Consider the following 17,552-nt stretch of genomic DNA (forward strand, 5'->3'; position numbering starts at 1 on the left):
GGGGCGCCGACGTGGAGGGTCGGGGAGGTGGTGGTTGGGGGGTGCAGTCGTGATGCTGACTAAGTTCGAGACCAAATCGGCTCGGGTGAAAGGTAGCAGTGGGGCTGAACTGTGCGGTGTGGGGAGATCTGGGAGGGTCTCTCCGTCATCTCTGTCTGTGTCTCCGTAGGGCTCAGCTTCCACCCTAAGCGGCCGTGGATCCTCACCAGCCTACATAATGGCGTCATCCAGCTGTGGGACTATCGTATGTGCACCCTTATCGACAAGTTCGACGAGCACGATGGTCAGTAGTAGGGAGTGATGAGGGGGGGGCTGCTGTCACCTGTAGGGTGGGCCGGGGCCTGGGCCTGGCCCTCAGACCTGAGGAGCTGTGTGACATACCCTGCATTTCATAGCAGCCTCTTTGCTGGTCTCTGAATACTTCTTTCATGTGTGTGAAGTGGGGCTGTCGTTTTGTTTCAGGTGTAAAAGTGAACTTGTGAGTGCATGAGATCAGGGTGCTTTGTAGTGTGTGCGTTTCTATGGATGCACTGGTAGAAGCGAATGGGTTTAAGAGTGGGGTGTCAGATTTAAATATGGGTTTTTGTTGCTTTGAATTTTTTATCAAAAGAAGCAATGGAGAGTGTGAATTGCATGCTTTGAGTGATATGAGAGTCTGCTCTGGCTGTCATTTGCCCTGTCCAACCTGCTCTTCCTTTTTGTAGGACCTGTTCGAGGTATTGATTTCCACAAGCAGCAGCCTCTGTTTGTTTCTGGAGGTGATGACTATAAAATAAAGGTAATGTTTTACTGTTTTTGCAATTTTTATTTCAGAAAACACCACCCAAGGGAGGGAATTGCTCTGGGGTTATGCTCCATCTGCTTTGGAAGGATTAGTGATAATCACAGCAAATTGAAGCCTCTTTGAAACTTGTGTTAGAAATGCTTTAAAATGGAAGAGGGATGCTTATAGGTGAATTAGAATATGAAAATTTCAGCCTATTGTGAGAAAGTGCATAAAGAAAGCCTAGTAGGTCACAGCATATATCCTGATTGTTCTGCTTTTGTGTTGCACAGGTCTGGAATTACAAACTACGCCGCTGTCTTTTCACTCTGCTTGGGCATTTGGACTACATCCGCACCACCTTCTTCCATCATGTAAGCAGCTTTAGTACCGAAGTACATACCCCAATGTGTGTGCCTGTGGCCTTCCTTCTTGGAAGGGAGTATGTCTTGATTCCCAAGATGGGAATATTGAAGTTGTGCTGGAGCTAATGGTATGAGTGTGCAGATATAGTGTTGTTCTCTGGAGGTGTAAGAGGGACAAAACTCTCTCTCCTAGATCTTAAGTAAAACAAAGCAAAGAAGGGTAAATTTTTGGTGGCAATTGAAAAGTATTCTATGGGGAGGGATTGTGTGGGATGTGCATTCGTTTCACATGTGAAATACTTTGACTTTTTAGGAATATCCGTGGATCTTGAGTGCTTCTGATGATCAGACCATTCGGGTTTGGAACTGGCAGTCCAGAACTTGTGTCTGGTAAAATCCATAGAGGCTTTAAAAAGTAACTGTGGAGTTTGGGGGCAAGCTGTTTTAATTTGTTGTTTTCAAGCAGAAGGTGTTATTGATATTTCAGACTGTGTACAGTTGAAGGAATAGAACTGACATAAAGAGGATGTATTCAGTGTTCAGTCATGCTAGTTTTTGAAGAATGCCATTTCTGTTCCAGGTGTTACCAGTCATATTTTTCATTGTCCCTCTTAAAACCTAGGTTATTGTTGTTGGTAGTAATTAAAATGCATGTTGATATATTCTTTGTTTAAATGATATTTTTTTGTCCTTTTTTTGTTGTAGTGTGCTGACAGGACACAACCACTATGTGATGTGTGCCCAGTTTCACCCCTCTGAGGACCTGGTAGTATCAGCCAGCTTGGATCAGACTGTACGCGTTTGGGATATTTCTGGTGAGCTGCCCAGGTCAAAGGGGTGTCCTGTAGCAAAGCCCACTTCAGAACTGCAATTGCTGAAAGCCGTAAAAGGCAGATTCAGATCTGAAAGCAGAAGGAGTAGCCTGCTGGTTGAAGGAACCTCAGGCAAAAAAATTACAAAAACTCTGTATTGATGGGGATCTATTTCCCCTCAGTTTCCATGAAGTTGTAGGATGCTGTAGGGGAACTGTTAGGTCAGGGCTTGAACTGGTGACTGAGCACCTGGTGAAGGGATGTGATTATCCCAGGGAGTACAAATTGTTTGCACCTGTGCTTCCCACCAGAAGGGGTGGACTCAGAGTGGAGGCACCCTGGGCTCATATAAGGGCCAGCCACTAAAGGGAGAGCATCTCTTGGATCTAGGCTGCTTCTAAGGAGGAGTGCTGTATGACTAGAGTGCCCCTTCACTACTTGTGTGAGTTCTCCTCTTCTTCTGTATGTGGCTGTTAGCCTACCTGTGAATACTTTGCCTCGTGTCACCAAGAACCTGCCAGAATTCTGTTTTTTCTTGAGTAAAACAGATGTTGACTCAAAGTAACTGTTGGGGGGGGGCACCTAGTGCAACTTTTTTTGGAGCTAAGGCTTTTGCAGCAGTAGGTGAGGCTAGCTGTAGTTTTGTACAACCAAAAAAAACCTCAAAGGATCTGACTTTATAGCCAACATAAGTAACAAATATTGGTATCAGAATGGAGGTAATGTTATCAGCTGATTAATGTTGGTGTTCCAGGTTTCTAGGAGAAACTTCAGAAATTTCTGGGTTGCCTCTAGCTCTTTGAAAAACTCTTGGAGGCAGCAGTAAGTCATTTGTTGTGAGATAAAGGCAAAAAAGCCTCTCTGCTGCATGAGGGATTTTTCTGGTAGCCTAGTTGTGGGTGGTGACAAGAAGCTGAATCTTCAGCATCTAGTTTGCTTCTCTTCTATAAAATGAAGTGTTGCTTGGAGATCAGAGCAGGAGTCACAAGTCAAAACTCCAGAGTGCTTTGCTGATATCCTTTAGGTTATACCTAGACCACAAGATCTGACTTAAAAATACCATCTGTGGATGAAAAGCCAGATGTACAGAAAATATTAGGTGGAAATAGAGCTGGTGGAAGGCAGATAGGGACAGTATTGGTGGTGTGCCAGTGGAAATTATTCTAGGGGCAGACTGTAGCCCTTCATCTGACCTGCTGCTCTCGCCATTGCAGTTTTGGTTGGGCATGCTGCAATATTTGTAGTACACGCTCAGACATGGCCAGCTGTGTCAACAGTAGGGACTGGGGACAGGATATCCTAGTTATTTAAAACCTGTCACCCTCTCTGTACTGCCAGCATGGAGTATTTAACAGCTATCTTGCCTGTAAGCTTCGCTGCTGCATTCTCCCACACACTCTCTCAGTAGAGTTCCAGCTGCCAAATTGGTTTGGAGATGGTACAGAGCCCTTTTTTTTTCCCCCCCTCAGCTGATATATGATGAGAGGTTTTAGAGACAGGCTGAATTATTGACTCAGCTGTTGCTCCAGTCAGACACAACACTGCAAGAATATTAGTGTGCGTGGGGGGAAAAATGTGGATAGATGAGAAGCAGATTAAAAATCCAACTTGCTTTTTCCCCTCAAAAAAAGTTTTTTTTTTTTTCTCCAGGATGACTTCTCCTTGACAGGGTTCTGTTCTGTAGCATTCCAGTGGAAATTACTACTTCTGTTTTTTTTTTAATGCATATAATCCTAATCATAAAGAACTCCACTTCAGAATGCTGCTGGAGCTTGCTGCATCTGCTGATAATCACTGGATTTAGTGCTCCTTGGTTTCAAACCTGCTGGTAAAGGATCTTCAGTGTAAAACAAATATGCTGGACGTTGAAGTCTATTTCCTGCTTATTTCCTGAGAGAGACTGTGTGAATGCAGCAAGAATAAGCTTGTTTATATATAAAAATGCATGAATATTTGTGCTGTATTATTCACCAATGCTGCGGAATGAAGTTCTTGCTCTTGTGGCTGATACTAACTGACAAAACCTACAAAATAACCTTCTGGTTTTTTTTTTTGTATCTTTTTAAGTATTAACCAGCAAGGAGGTTGTTAGTGGTCTTATCCTCATCAGAGTGTTTTTGTGTGTGCTGCAACACCGTGCACCAATTCCTGTTTAATCTTCATCTTGGTTGGCAAATCCTGAAGTGTGTTGCTTGGCAGGAAAATTCCACCGAATGCAGGAGTGGCCAGAATGCACCTAAGCCCAACAATGAAAGAGTCAGCAGCCAACAGCCCTCTTTAGTTCCCATCTTAGTAGGTTTCTGACCTTTAAGTATGAGGCCTGAATTGTGAGGAAGAGAACAGAGCATAAGAATCTTTCTAAGGACCATTTTTGGGTCAGAGTTGTCTGACGTGTTGTTGTGTGTTCCAGAAAATGAATCACAGGGATGTTCTGATGTCTTACTGTTTTCTTTTTCATTCTCACCTAACTTGTGACTTGTAATTCTCAGTGTGTTGCCCCTTTTCTCTAGTGACTTTATTAACTGTTCTTCTGAGTGCTTGTGTGCATGTTCAGCTGAGTATCCTCTTGAGTTGTTTTTCTGAACAGCTGTCCTCAGAATGCATAAGATCTGCCTTCCTGCTGCAAGTCCTTTCTCTGTCCCTGCTCCCTCCTCAGAGCAACACAGGAGGCTGCAATGTTCTATGAGTGTCCTGCCTTTCCTTAGATTTGTGCAGTCACACCAGAAATTTTCCACTTGTGTTCCAGTCCTGTTTCACTGGTTTGTGAAAGGCTCAAGTATTTTCTCTTGTGAAAGCCATGCATTTCTTCACTTGCCTCCCCTGAATTATGTATGTTTTACTCCTCCTTTCTGGGGCAGTTTGTGTTGGCTTTATAGAAGCTTCCACTCAGCTGTTCAAGTTCATCATTGTTATTTGGATCACTTGTGTGTGCTCCTCATCCACAGTGCTGAGCATTTGTGCTTTGCTGTGAGACACTGCCTTACATGGTGACTTCGTTTTGCAGTGTTAGTCTGATGGTTTGAGCTCTTGAGCTGCTAATCCACGAGGAGTATAGGAATCAGAATTGCAGATGGCAAAATTGCCAAGTATTTTTATATTTAAAAGCTTATTTTGAGGTTTTGTTTGTGTGTTACGTGCAGTCTTTTCCCTTGTACTGTCAGTTGAGAGGCTGTTTTCAATTCTTACTTTCCCTGCTGTATTCCATAGGGTTTTAAGGAAGGGTTGCTTGTTGCAGGTCTGTTTTAACTTGGAGAATTCAGTGTTTTCCAGAACTGGGAGAAGGCTTTTCCATAGCTTTAGCTCCTGAAAATATCATGTGTTCAGGCAGACTGTCCAAGTGCATTATTATGAGGTCATCCATGGAACATGGATGAAAGTCTCCTGAAAGCTGCAAGCTCAGGTTAGTGAAGGAGTGAGAGGGAGAGGATTTGGGATCCTTTGAGATGCTGCAGTCTGTGTCCCGGTGAGCTGAGGCAATACGTGCTGTACTGCATTGCAGACTTCTGTTTTAGTGTGCCTCATCTGAGCTTATGCTTTTGGAGGGAGTAGGAGGGTGTCCTGGATATTTCTCACCCTCTTTGAAGGTCTCACTTTGCACCTGAAGATGTGTCTGAAGGGCTCAGGAGAGCCCTCAACTTGTTGCAATGTTAGAAACATTGTCTCTGATATAATTTTTGCTTCCTTCACCCCTCTTCTTTTTCCTGTTCTACAAGGCTTAAGGAAGAAGAACCTCTCCCCTGGAGCTGTGGAGTCGGATGTCAGGGGAATAACTGGGGTGGATTTGTTTGGGACAACAGATGCAGTTGTGAAGCACGTTCTTGAGGTACAGTGTGTGTATGTGTACTGTGCAGTCTTTTCAAATCTGTATAATGAAGTCCACCATGTGACATGTCCTCTAAGAGAAGAAAAAAGATTTAAACTACTGAATTTGGCTCTGTGGAATTCTGTGCTTTAAGAATTAAAAAATACTGAAGTCTGGAGGTGTTTGCACTGTAACCAAGCTAGTGCTGTTGTCTCTGTATGGCTAAAAGCTCCATTAAATAGCAGAAATTATTACCTTGCGTTGCTGGAAGCAGCAGAGGAGATTATGGTAGAGACAGTGTTCTGTAATGGCTTCTTTAAAGCTAAGAAGTAGTGCTGTTCTGCAGCTTTGCTCTACTGATGAAGAATGGTATTTGCAGAGCTTATCACTGTGGGCAAAGTCTGTGTAAGCACTCAATCTGAGCAGCATGACACTCAGAGCTGTGTCTTGGCAGGCCTGGCTGCAGTCTTGTCTTTACTCTTCAGTCACAAAACTGCTTTAAGTGAATTTTCTGTTTGTCTTTTAGGGCCACGATCGTGGAGTGAACTGGGCTGCCTTCCATCCCACAATGCCACTGATTGTGTCAGGAGCTGATGATCGACAAGTGAAGATCTGGAGGATGAACGGTGAGTAGATTTTCCCAAAGGGAACCCATAGTGACAAGGGTGTTAAGAGCTGACATTTGTTTGAACATCTGTAGGCTGAACCTGAAAGGAATTTATGCTTTGGAAGCACGTCTTTATGATGCAGTGGTAAATAATCCCAAGCAGCTTGACTTTTGCAATCTGAAGAGGGCTCAGTTTCTTAGTAAACACTTCTAGCATCTTTTGATTTGCATGCACTGCTGAGCAGTGGTTTGTAGGAATAGAAAAGATCCACTCTGAAGGGGTTTTTTTGAAGATGTGCCTGTGGAATAAGAAAGGGAAATGATTCCATAATCAGAGGCCCTCCACCAAAAATGGATGTGCTTTTGCTAGCAGTTAAAGATCACAAATGTAAATTGCAGAGAATGGTCTAGTAATTAGCTGATACAGCCTGCTTCATTAAGGTGCTCGCTGTGCATCTGCTATGCAATGTGTTTAAGTGTTGTTTTCCTCTTTTTTTTCTCTTTTGGTTAGAATCGAAGGCCTGGGAGGTTGACACTTGCCGGGGGCATTACAACAATGTCTCGTGTGCTGTCTTTCACCCTCGGCAGGAGCTCATCCTCAGCAATTCAGAAGACAAAAGCATCCGTGTCTGGGATATGTCAAAACGGTTAGTGCATGTCAACTGTCTAGTTCAACTGCAATAGGGAGGATTTTACATGTATGAGAGGCCTACAGTTCTTAGAGAAACTGAAGCCTAGTAGATCATCATGTTCCTGGAGGCATTCAAGGCCAGGCTGGATGTGGCTCCGGGCAGCCTGGTCTAGTGGTTGGTGACCCTGCACATAGCAGGGGGGTTGAAACTGGATGATCATTGTGGTCCTTTTCAACCCAGGCCATTCTGTGATTGTGAGAGAGAAATATTTTTCACGTTCTGTCCCTTTGAGATGCATGTTATGAGCAGAGCTTTTTGTTTAACATCAAGTGAAAGAGTGCTGAGCAATTCACTGATATTGCTGCTGAAAATATTTTAAATGGGAATATACTCTTTGACAAAAAGGCTGTGAATACAATATTTTGAACTGTGTGGACTCCCAGTTCTGAATGCTGGGGATGATCTGAAGCTCAGATCTTCATTTTTTGGGGAACCAGAGCTTAGACTGAAGTTTTATGTTCTTTGTTCCTTATCTTGGCATGTTTAGCACGGGTGTCCAGACCTTCCGCCGTGATCATGATCGCTTTTGGGTATTGGCTGCTCATCCCAATCTCAACCTCTTTGCTGCAGGTAAAAAAACAAACAAAAAAGCAACAAAGAAAAACCCTACTCAGTGTCTGGCAGGATGCTTGAAAGTGTATTCCATATAGGAACTCTGTGCATTAAGGATTTACTTAGCACTCTTTGTAGAACATGCTGACTTGCAGATGTGTCTATTAAATGTCCTGGAGTGAAAACAGCCTTATTTAAATTCATACAACATCTGAAAGCATCATATGGAATGCAGTCTCATTGTTTCAGCTGCTGTTTAATAGTAGAGGAAGATAGCCTCAGCCTTAACTAGTGAATGCTCTGAAGCCGAAGGCTGGGAGAAATCCAAGGGGAGCCACGCTGGGCTAATCACACTTAGAGAGATGTGTGACAGCAAGGGAAAATGTTTCTAGAAGGATGTCAGATCATAGGTTTGAGGGAACAGTGAGGATAAAAGTGGAATCCCTGTTGGCCCCTTCTTAGCTTGTAGGGCTGGGTTTTCTCATCTCAGCAGTGAGAGAACCCAGAGAATTTAATTCACGTTTGACCTCTTGTGTGCCTTTTCCCAGGCCATGATGGTGGCATGATTGTCTTCAAACTGGAACGTGAGCGTCCTGCTTATGCAGTACATGGGAATATGCTGTATTATGTAAAGGACCGATTCCTCCGCCAACTTGACTTTAACAGCTCAAAAGACGTTGCTGTTATGCAGCTGCGCAGGTAACAGATGAGTGCTCAGAGTTAAAGAGCCCTCACCAGTGTCCTGAACCCCTGGTAGTTCTTCTTACAGATGGGTTGTGTTGTCCCATGTTATTCATATGACTTTGGCTCAGCTAACTCTGTCAGATGAACTTACAAAGCCTGGAGGAAGTGTTTTTAGATCAGTGTTGTGCATAGATACAAGCTCTTTTGGTTGCTAGCTTTAAGTTTTCAGTAGTTCAAATTGAAATGTCAGCTCTTCCACTTACAAAATGCTGATATTCTTAAAGCGTTTCCAGGTGGTTCAGGAAATTAATCAAAACAGTTGTTTTTATTTCTTAAATAAACTGAGTACTGAAGAAGTGTTCATTGACTGTTTTAGAAGTAATCATAGTTCACTGTAACTTTAATTTGTGTCTCCTCTGCAGTGGTTCCAAGTTCCCTGTGTTCAACATGTCATACAACCCAGCTGAGAATGCTGTCCTTCTCTGCACTGTAAGTCAAGTTTGGCTTCGTAATGTGCTAAAGAACTTTTTACAAGGCTGTGAATGGCAGTTCTGTGAAATCCTATCTCAAAATATTTTTTTCCTCTCATTTTTGCAGAGAGCAAGCAACCTGGAGAATAGCACTTATGACCTATACACCATTCCCAAGGATGCAGACTCCCAGAATCCAGATGGTAAGCATGTCTTCACATCAGTGTGTGTTGCTGAGTAGTTGTTCCCTTTCCTCTCCAACTGTGTTATATGTAAAAAGAGAAGTCTCGTTTCTGTCAGCCTCTCATTAGACTCTTTCTCCATGTTTCCCAGTGTCCCTGCAGCACGCATCATTTGGCAGGCTTCCTGCTTACTATATCACACTACACTGACTTGAAAAATTCATGCTCATCCCAAACTTTTACTGCTACAAATATATATTTTATAATTTTGTTATTAGGAACTTTCCATTCTCCCTTTTGACACAGCAGGCAGCATTCCTGGCTTGTCAGCAGAGATGGGTTGTAACCAGATATATTTTGTTTGAAGAGGTTTTACACTCTGAAAAGTGGCTGTAAAAGTGACAGTGCCAGGATGCCAATATTCATTCTTTCTCTCAGCAAATTTCACATCAGTTTTGTGCAATTTACAAGTCAAAACATGATTTAGGAGAAGAAAAAATTTCTTTCTCCTAACTACGAATTCCATTTGGGATCTGAAACTCCAGCTGGTTCCTCCTGCCTCTGTCCTGGCAGTAAGGATTTTGAAATGAGTGGGAGTGATGAATGAGTGAGAACTGGAATTCAGCTCCCTTGTTCACAGATATCCTGATTTCTATGGATAAGGGGAAGATTTTTTTTTTGCTGAGTACAAAAGCAGATATATCTGGGGAGAGAAGGAAAGGGAGATTTTTAATAACTTCAGATATTTTAAATGTTACTGAGTGTATTTCAAGTATTTATTTTGATTGAGTTGGTTAGAGCTTGCTTGTGTGGGGACACCCAGCTTGCCTCCATTTTATGGAGGAAAGGGTTTCTTCTTGCAGAAGAAGTGGAGTCAAGGCCTCAAGAAAACTAAGTACATTTAAGGCATCTTCAGGAGCAGCATGTAATTCTACTGATTGATAGATGTTTTTCTAACAAACTGCTATGTATGCAAACATAGCACCTCATACATCTCATGATCTCCCTGGTCTTGGATGTAGGTATTTAACACATCCTTCAGCTTTATTCCTCTTAAGGAGGAAGTATTTCTCTTAATAAGATATTGATTTTTACCAAAACAGCAGCAGCTCTCTCACCTTCCTTTCTGTTCCCTACCCCTCTTCCAAAAGCCTTTTCCACACCCCAAACATCCTGCACACAGTTCTTTATGCACGCCTGACATGCAGAGTGCTGTGTTTATATTAGCATTTTAAAACTGAGAGAACAGCTGCGTGCTGGGGAGAGTGCAGCCTTTCTCCTCCAGCTCGTTATGTCAGTTTGCGGGGGGGCTGGAGGGATAAAGGGAGGGGGTGTACATTGAAGCCGGGACCCTCGCTGCTTGCATGGCTTGGCCAGCGAGGCTCTGCTCGTTAGCTTGACAGACGGTGCTGTCGCCCAGGATGGCTGCTCCAGTGCCAAGCAGTGGCATTGGCTGCACAGCCTGCCACTTGTCTTGTGCCTTGGCTGCAGAGAGGGGCTGGCGCTGGCCACGCTGTGATCTGAAAGGACATCGGGGGAGGGAATGAGTCTTGCGAATAGCCTCAGGTTAAACATGAATTAGCAGGAAGCGGCTCCAACAGCCAAGATGGGATCAAACAAGACTGACTAATGTGTTGCCATAAGAGCCTGCCAGAGGTTTTATTCACTGCCTGTGTCTTTCTCTCCTCAGCCCCTGAAGGGAAGCGTTCCTCCGGGCTAACAGCTGTGTGGGTAGCTCGTAACCGCTTTGCAGTCCTGGATCGCATGCATTCGGTAAGGGGACAGGCTTAATAGGGTCATCTTTTTAAGGGGAGTATTGTCATCTGGAAATACACAAATGGATATGGGAGGAGTCTGGGTTAACGGAATTATTAGAGATCCGAGTGGATTGGCAAATTGCTCTCAGCAGAGAGTGGGCTGCAGGTAGACATGAAGAAATGTAATGTGGTGAAATCGTAGTGAGTTGAAATATTATTTAATTTCTTATGGCAAATGCTGGTTCTGTTGCTGGAAGCCTGCTACAGCAGGTGGTTCAGATATGACAGCTGACCAGAGCAGGACTGTGAAACAACTCTGGTTGCTTTCATAGCATGGAAGTAATGAGGAAATGGTGAAAAAGCAGGTTAGATTTCTTTATAGAAGTCTTTTGTTCTCTTCTGTGGAGTGCAATAAGAGAAAGAAGGGGAAAAAGAACAGTCATGGAAAATCTTGTGGAAGGCCACGTGTTTTGTTTTGCATCTTGATGCTGAGGTTCAGCTAGAATTTTGGGCTAAAATAATCCTAAATTTCTTCATAGGATCCTCCTAACTGTCCTGTGTTGTTACGTTTTTTTTTTCTCTCAATAAATGGCAGATCCTCATCAAAAACTTGAAGAATGAGATCACAAAGAAGGTTCAGGTGCCGAACTGTGATGAGATTTTCTATGCTGGCACAGGGAACCTGTTACTGAGAGATGCAGACTCCATCACCCTCTTTGACGTGCAGCAGAAGCGGTAAGATCCAGTCTGCTGGGAGAAGTTTTAATATTGTAATCCTGTTGGCGTGTGCCCTCTGGGGACGAGTAATAGCTATTAATGCACTGCTGAATTCAGCATCAGCTGCAGGCTGCATCAGTCTGATCCAAACCACGGCTAACAACTGTTAGGAAGAGCAGAGTGCAAACATAGCCAAGGTGTAATTTATGCTGCAGGCATTATGCCATTGATCACAGGGAGATGCGTGCCATACCCCTGTAAATTCTGTGACTGTAGAATCGGGTGCTGTAAAAGTGCAAAGAAATCAAAAATCCCAGACTCAATCAAGCTAAGCTTGCCCAATGCCTTGTCCCTTAGGTTTTATATCTGTTCAAAATGCTCTTAAAATTGCAACATGATTGCAGGCTTGTGCTGGTTATGTGTTGCTAGCCACAAAGAAACAGACTGGGAATATTGTTTTAACTCTTTAATGTCAGTGCTGTTATTTTCCCAGGACTCTGGCCTCAGTGAAGATCTCCAAGGTGAAATATGTCATCTGGTCAGCTGACATGTCCCATGTAGCTCTGTTGGCTAAGCATGGTAAGTAGGCAGGGTTGCAGTGTTTCACCTGGATCCTAGGGCATGCTTGCTTCTTCCTTAGTTGGGAGCATGATCTGCTCCTGTAAGTGCTCAGAGCTCTGGCTAGCAGCAAAGGTACAGCTGGAAACAGATCCACAGTGGACCCTTCCACTTTGTCTTCTTCAGCAAAATCTTATAGGACACAGGCTTTCCTTTGTTCCTCAGAGGATTCAGCTAGTCTCTTTCACAAAATAATGGCAGGTGGCGATTTCATTGTGATTGCCATCATCTCCTTAATGTCTGATTCTGATTACAGTCAGTATCTCTGAGGCTATGGAGGAGAGAAGCTGTAATTCAGAGGCAGATACAGTTAGCTCTGAGTACTTCTTGTTTCTTTTCTTGTCACCAGCCATCATGATCTGCAACAGAAAGCTGGAATCGCTGTGTAACATCCATGAAAATATCCGTGTCAAGAGTGGTGCCTGGGATGAAAGTGGTGTTTTCATCTATACCACCAGCAACCACATCAAATACGCTGTCACCACAGGGTGAGTTTGGGGGTCACACACTGAGTCCTTGAAATGATTGACCTTGCACCATGGTGATTTTTTTTTTTGGCAGACACAAGCTGGTGCTGCTGCAATTGTGCTTTTAGTACAGTGTGGATGTACCCTAAGGCAGAGCTAAATGTTTGGTCTTCATTTGTGTTTGGTTGCTTACCCTGTGCACTGGGGTTTTATTGCTGGATTGGGGTGGCTGCACTGTTCACCTGACTGGAGTTTGCTTTTATAATACAGGCTAAAATAACGTAGTGAGCTTCTTTTAAGATAGGAGATGTGGCCATACAGATGTGTTGGTGTGTTTGTCACACATGTGCTGTGTTGGCATAGGGACCATGGCATCATCCGCACCCTGGACCTGCCTATCTATGTTACTCGTGTGAAGGGGAACAATGTGTACTGCCTGGACAGAGAATGTCGCCCCAGGGTCCTTACCATTGATCCCACAGAGTTCAAATTCAAGCTGGCATTGATCAACAGAAAGTATGATGAGGTGAGGAGACATGAGAAGCTCTGCAGTGTTCCTTGACTGTAGACTGAGGGTTAAGGAATATGCCTTGCAAGTGGTGTTATCAGCTTGACTGCCTGGGTGTTTTCTTTGCAGGTGCTGCACATGGTGAGGAATGCTAAGCTTGTGGGCCAGTCCATCATTGCTTACCTGCAGAAAAAGGGTTACCCTGAGGTGGCCCTGCACTTCGTTAAGGATGAGAAGACCCGTTTCAGTCTGGCACTGGAGTGTGGCAACATTGAGGTGAGATGGTGGGTAGTGCTGTGAGATGGATGTGTCTTTGGGTCATTCCTTCCTGGAGGGGGAACAATAACTGCCCATCTAAGGTGCAGGCCTTCAGCTGGGGCATGATTTAGTGCAGTGAAACTTGTCATCTTGCTCTTTACATCATGGGTATTGCCTACAGAGAACTGCGGTGGTTTTTGCTGGTGGGCAGAGAATTGAGCTTAAGTCTGTGTTAAGGATTTCCTTCAGATATGTTGTTGTAACCACATCAGTTCTCTTGTTAGATTGCCCTGGAAGCAGCCAAGGCTCTGGATGACAAGAATTGCTGGGAGAAACTGGGAGAAGTGGCACTACTGCAAGGAAATCACCAGATTGTGGAGATGTGCTACCAGCGCACCAAGAACTTTGATAGGCTCTCCTTCCTCTATCTTATTACTGGCAACCTGGAGAAGCTTCGGAAGATGATGAAGATAGGTGAGTGCAAAAGTGAATGAGATAAGAGGAGCTGAGCATCATTCCTAGAGAGAAGGCCAAGAAGAGCAGTTATCGTGACTGACTCTTTTTGTTTTGGTTTAGCTGAGATCCGTAAAGATATGAGTGGCCACTACCAGAATGCCTTGTATCTAGGAGATGTGGCAGAGAGAGTGAGGATCCTGAGGAACTGTGGACAAAGTAAGTAATAGTGAACTAACATGTTTCTCTCTGGCCTGGAGCTGGAGAGTTTTTTGGGATGACCACTAATTTCTGGAGAAAGAAGTGAAACTAGGTGGATAGAAAGCTGATATGAGAGGTTTTTCTTCTCCAGATAACAAAGGGTATGCATTCATGTTAGTTATATCTAATTTCAGAGTCTCTGGCCTATCTCACAGCTGCAACTCATGGTCTGGATGAGGAAGCTGAAAACCTGAAGGAAACATTTGATCCTGAAAAGGAAACGGTTAGCAACTTGATTAATGCTTCATAACAACGACACTGGAGTTTGGGATGGGGCACAATGGGATTTGGTGTTAATTTGACCAGTTTGGCAGCTCCTTTCCTGGGAGAGAGGGGGTACCATCTTCCTAATCACCTCTTCTCACAGACTTGGAACTGTGCTGCTTGGAGGTGGGTAGGTCAAAGATGGGGATTTTCCTTATGTGGCCTTTAGCTGTTTTTCTCTTCCAGATTCCAGACATTGATCCCAATGCAAAACTACTGCAGCCTCCTGCTCCTGTCATGCCCCTAGATACCAACTGGCCATTGCTGACTGTCTCCAAGGGGTTCTTTGAAGGAACAATTGCTAGCAAAGGTATTTCATTGTACTTGGAAGGCTCTATTAAGATATGCAGGGCAGATAGGTTTGTTTCTATGTCTTCTGAGGTATTGCTGTTAAACCACAGATTTGTTGTTACTACAGGTAACACATCTATAGATTTTTTTTTTTTGGAATTCAGAGTTAGTATTTACACTGTCCTTGGCAAATCTAAAAATCTTTGTCTTCTTAATATAAGATGAGTTTTGGCAATTATTTTCTTAATTCCTGACTCAGATGAGTAAATGAGTAACCCTATCTTTCTTTTAGGCAAAGGGGGTGCCTTGGCTGCTGACATAGATATTGACAATGTCGGTACTGAAGGCTGGGGAGAAGATGCAGAATTACAGCTTGATGAAGGTGAGTGAATCAGAATATTTCTTAGAAGTGAAAAGCATGTGTCTGAGTAAGAGCTCTAACTGTTTTCCCCCCCCCTCTGTGTAGATGGCTTTGTAGATGCTGGAGAAGGCTTTGGAGAGGAAGGTCTGGGTAAAGGACAGGAAGAAGGAGGTGGATGGGAAGTTGAAGAAGATTTGGATCTTCCTCCTGAACTGGTAGGGGAGATTTTTGAGTCATTGATGCTTCTGGGAGGCTTTTCACATAGCCCAGTTGTAGTGAACTGGGAGGCAGTGGCAGCTCGGGGTTGGGTGGGGAGGGAGAATGCTGATCTGGGCTTCATCAGAAGCTTGGTCACTACAGCTGTGGCCACCTCTGATTTCATCTGGGTGCTGGGAACTAATCTCTGTTCTGTCTTGTTCCCCCAGGATGTTCCTGCTGGTCCAGCAGGAGGAGCAGAAGATGGCTTCTTTGTGCCACCCACCAAGGGCACCAGCCCGGCTCAGGTAACATCCCAAGTCTTTGATTTTTTTTCAGAAACATTCTACCTCAATGCTGCTTCATTTTTTTTTTTTTTTCCTTCCAGATTTAGTCCTTACTAACATCCATCTGTGTGCACAGCACAGGAACTCATTAAGGGGATTGAGGGTGATGAGTGTGTGCATACGCACAGTTCCTCTTATATGATTTCCCTTCAATTCTTGCAGGTGTGGTGTAACAATTCACAGCTTCCTGTTGACCACATTCTGGCAGGTTCCTTTGAGACAGCAATGAGAGTAAGTTACACCTGGAGGGGAACATACCCTTGTCCCCTTCTGTTGTTGTCTCTGCACTCTGAAGCTTTGTTATATGAATCATTCTGTATGTTTCTTTCTCTGGATGTAAATTAAGAGGTTCTGTGAACCTGAGTGGTGTATATGCAGCTTCTTCATGACTCTGGACTTTTACTCAGCACATCAATGTATCCCTTTCAGCTCCTCCATGATCAGGTGGGAGTAACTAACTTTGGACCCTACAAGCAGCTGTTCCTGCAGACCTATGCCCGTGGCCGTACAACCTACCAAGCCCTGCCATGTCTCCCTACCATGTATGGCTACCCACATCGCAACTGGTAAGCAATTGGGTTAGCTCTTTTCCTGTCGCCATATATCCATGAGTCTTCAACGGTTGTAGCCTGAATTGACCCTTGGTTAGATGTTCTACCTCTGACAAAGCTACTCTGAAGGTTGAGACATCTAAAGAAACACAGATGTGTATTTTTACTGTGATGATCAGAAGCTGCTGTAGAAAAATAAGTCAGACTTTTCCAGCCTGTGTTAATGCAGAGGGAGCTTGGCATTGAGGGTGACAACTGTGGAAGCACAGGTGTCTCTTATGCTATGCTGATGGCCAAGAAAAACAGCTCTAGGTCACAATGCTGCTAAGTTGTAGCTGTGTAATGCTAGTGTGTGCTTGCTGGCCTCTGTTACTCCTGTTTGTACCCCATCCCTTCTGTGGTGCTTCCAGGAAAGAAGCTGGCTTGAAGAATGCCCTCCCAGCTGTTGGGCTGAAGCTTAATGACCTGATCCAGCGCTTGCAGCTGTGCTACCAGCTCACAACAGCTGGCAAGTTTGAGGAGGCTGTGGAGAAGTTCCGCTCCATCTTGCTGAGTGTGCCCTTGCTGGTGGTGGACAATAAGCAGGAGATTGCTGAGGTGAGGGACAGACCTCTTCTGTCCATCCTCAGTGTGGCCATGAGGCTGGAGGCCAGATGCCTGACTGTCTCCTTCTCTCAAAGGCCCAGCAGCTGATAGCCATCTGTCGGGAGTACATTGTAGGACTCTCAATGGAGATCGAGCGGAAGAAGCTGCCCAAGGAGACCCTGGAGCACCAGAAGCGAATCTGTGAGGTACGGAAACTGAATTTCCTCATTGGGTGTCAGAAATAGCCTTTAGGTTTGAAAAAAGGCATTAGGAATCCTGTATTCTGCCACTTCTTGCCTTTGAACTGGGAGAAGTTGGTGTGCTTTCTGTCTCCTTTTCAGGGCATCCAGTTACTTATATGGTTGGTAGTGATTGTATCCTTGCTTTTCCTTCTCTTCCCTGATGCAGATGGCTGCCTATTTCACCCACTCCAACCTGCAGCCTGTCCACATGATCTTGGTACTGCGCACTGCTCTCAACCTCTTCTTCAAACTCAAAAACTTCAAGACAGCTGCTACTTTTGCTCGTCGGCTGCTGGAGCTGGGTCCAAAGCCTGAGGTGGCCCAGCAGGTATGTCTGTGGTGCATGGCCTGAAATACTACATGTGGCAGATTCTATTTGGTCTGCTTTCTAGTTTTTTTTCCCTCTGATTGATGTGGTTGCTTTTTGCAGACCCGCAAGATATTGTCAGCATGTGAGAAGAATCCCACTGACACCTACCAGCTCAACTATGACATGCACAACCCCTTTGACATCTGTGCTGCCTCCTACCGACCCATCTATCGTGGCAAGCCTGTGGAGAAGTGTCCACTCAGTGGAGCTTGCTATTGCCCTGAGTTCCAGGGGCAGATTTGCCGTGTCACAACAGTAAGGGAGTTTCTGTTGCCACTCACTCCTACCTAGCCTCTAGCCTGTGTTTGCCTTGAATTCCTCTCCAGTAGCTTTCTCCTTGCTCCCCCTACTCCTGAGTTGGGTTTTCGGTCAAGTTGG

General features: G+C 44.4%; 1 protein-coding gene across 1 annotated transcript in view; it reads left to right on the top strand.

The window, feature by feature from the left end:
• The window catches only part of COPA (coatomer protein complex subunit alpha), a 22,287-nt gene continuing 4,735 nt past the window's right edge, over positions 1-17,552 (top strand). The window contains exons 1-32 of the mRNA NM_001031405.3: positions 1-92; positions 170-283; positions 705-778; positions 1,057-1,137; positions 1,442-1,518; positions 1,834-1,943; positions 5,654-5,763; positions 6,269-6,368; positions 6,861-6,996; positions 7,529-7,611; positions 8,142-8,292; positions 8,700-8,766; positions 8,875-8,950; positions 10,620-10,702; positions 11,282-11,421; positions 11,897-11,982; positions 12,371-12,509; positions 12,852-13,014; positions 13,126-13,272; positions 13,539-13,728; positions 13,831-13,926; positions 14,103-14,191; positions 14,419-14,542; positions 14,816-14,905; positions 14,990-15,099; positions 15,310-15,387; positions 15,589-15,657; positions 15,856-15,992; positions 16,388-16,574; positions 16,658-16,768; positions 16,971-17,132; positions 17,235-17,429. Of these exons, the coding sequence (NP_001026576.2) occupies positions 53-92; positions 170-283; positions 705-778; positions 1,057-1,137; positions 1,442-1,518; positions 1,834-1,943; positions 5,654-5,763; positions 6,269-6,368; positions 6,861-6,996; positions 7,529-7,611; positions 8,142-8,292; positions 8,700-8,766; positions 8,875-8,950; positions 10,620-10,702; positions 11,282-11,421; positions 11,897-11,982; positions 12,371-12,509; positions 12,852-13,014; positions 13,126-13,272; positions 13,539-13,728; positions 13,831-13,926; positions 14,103-14,191; positions 14,419-14,542; positions 14,816-14,905; positions 14,990-15,099; positions 15,310-15,387; positions 15,589-15,657; positions 15,856-15,992; positions 16,388-16,574; positions 16,658-16,768; positions 16,971-17,132; positions 17,235-17,429 (3,615 nt within the window). The 5' untranslated portion in view covers positions 1-52. The remainder of the gene's footprint in view (positions 93-169; positions 284-704; positions 779-1,056; positions 1,138-1,441; positions 1,519-1,833; positions 1,944-5,653; positions 5,764-6,268; positions 6,369-6,860; positions 6,997-7,528; positions 7,612-8,141; positions 8,293-8,699; positions 8,767-8,874; positions 8,951-10,619; positions 10,703-11,281; positions 11,422-11,896; positions 11,983-12,370; positions 12,510-12,851; positions 13,015-13,125; positions 13,273-13,538; positions 13,729-13,830; positions 13,927-14,102; positions 14,192-14,418; positions 14,543-14,815; positions 14,906-14,989; positions 15,100-15,309; positions 15,388-15,588; positions 15,658-15,855; positions 15,993-16,387; positions 16,575-16,657; positions 16,769-16,970; positions 17,133-17,234; positions 17,430-17,552) is intronic.

The sequence above is a fragment of the Gallus gallus genome, chromosome 25 (assembly GCF_016699485.2).
Source record: "Gallus gallus isolate bGalGal1 chromosome 25, bGalGal1.mat.broiler.GRCg7b, whole genome shotgun sequence".
Lineage (NCBI taxonomy): Eukaryota > Metazoa > Chordata > Aves > Galliformes > Phasianidae > Gallus > Gallus gallus.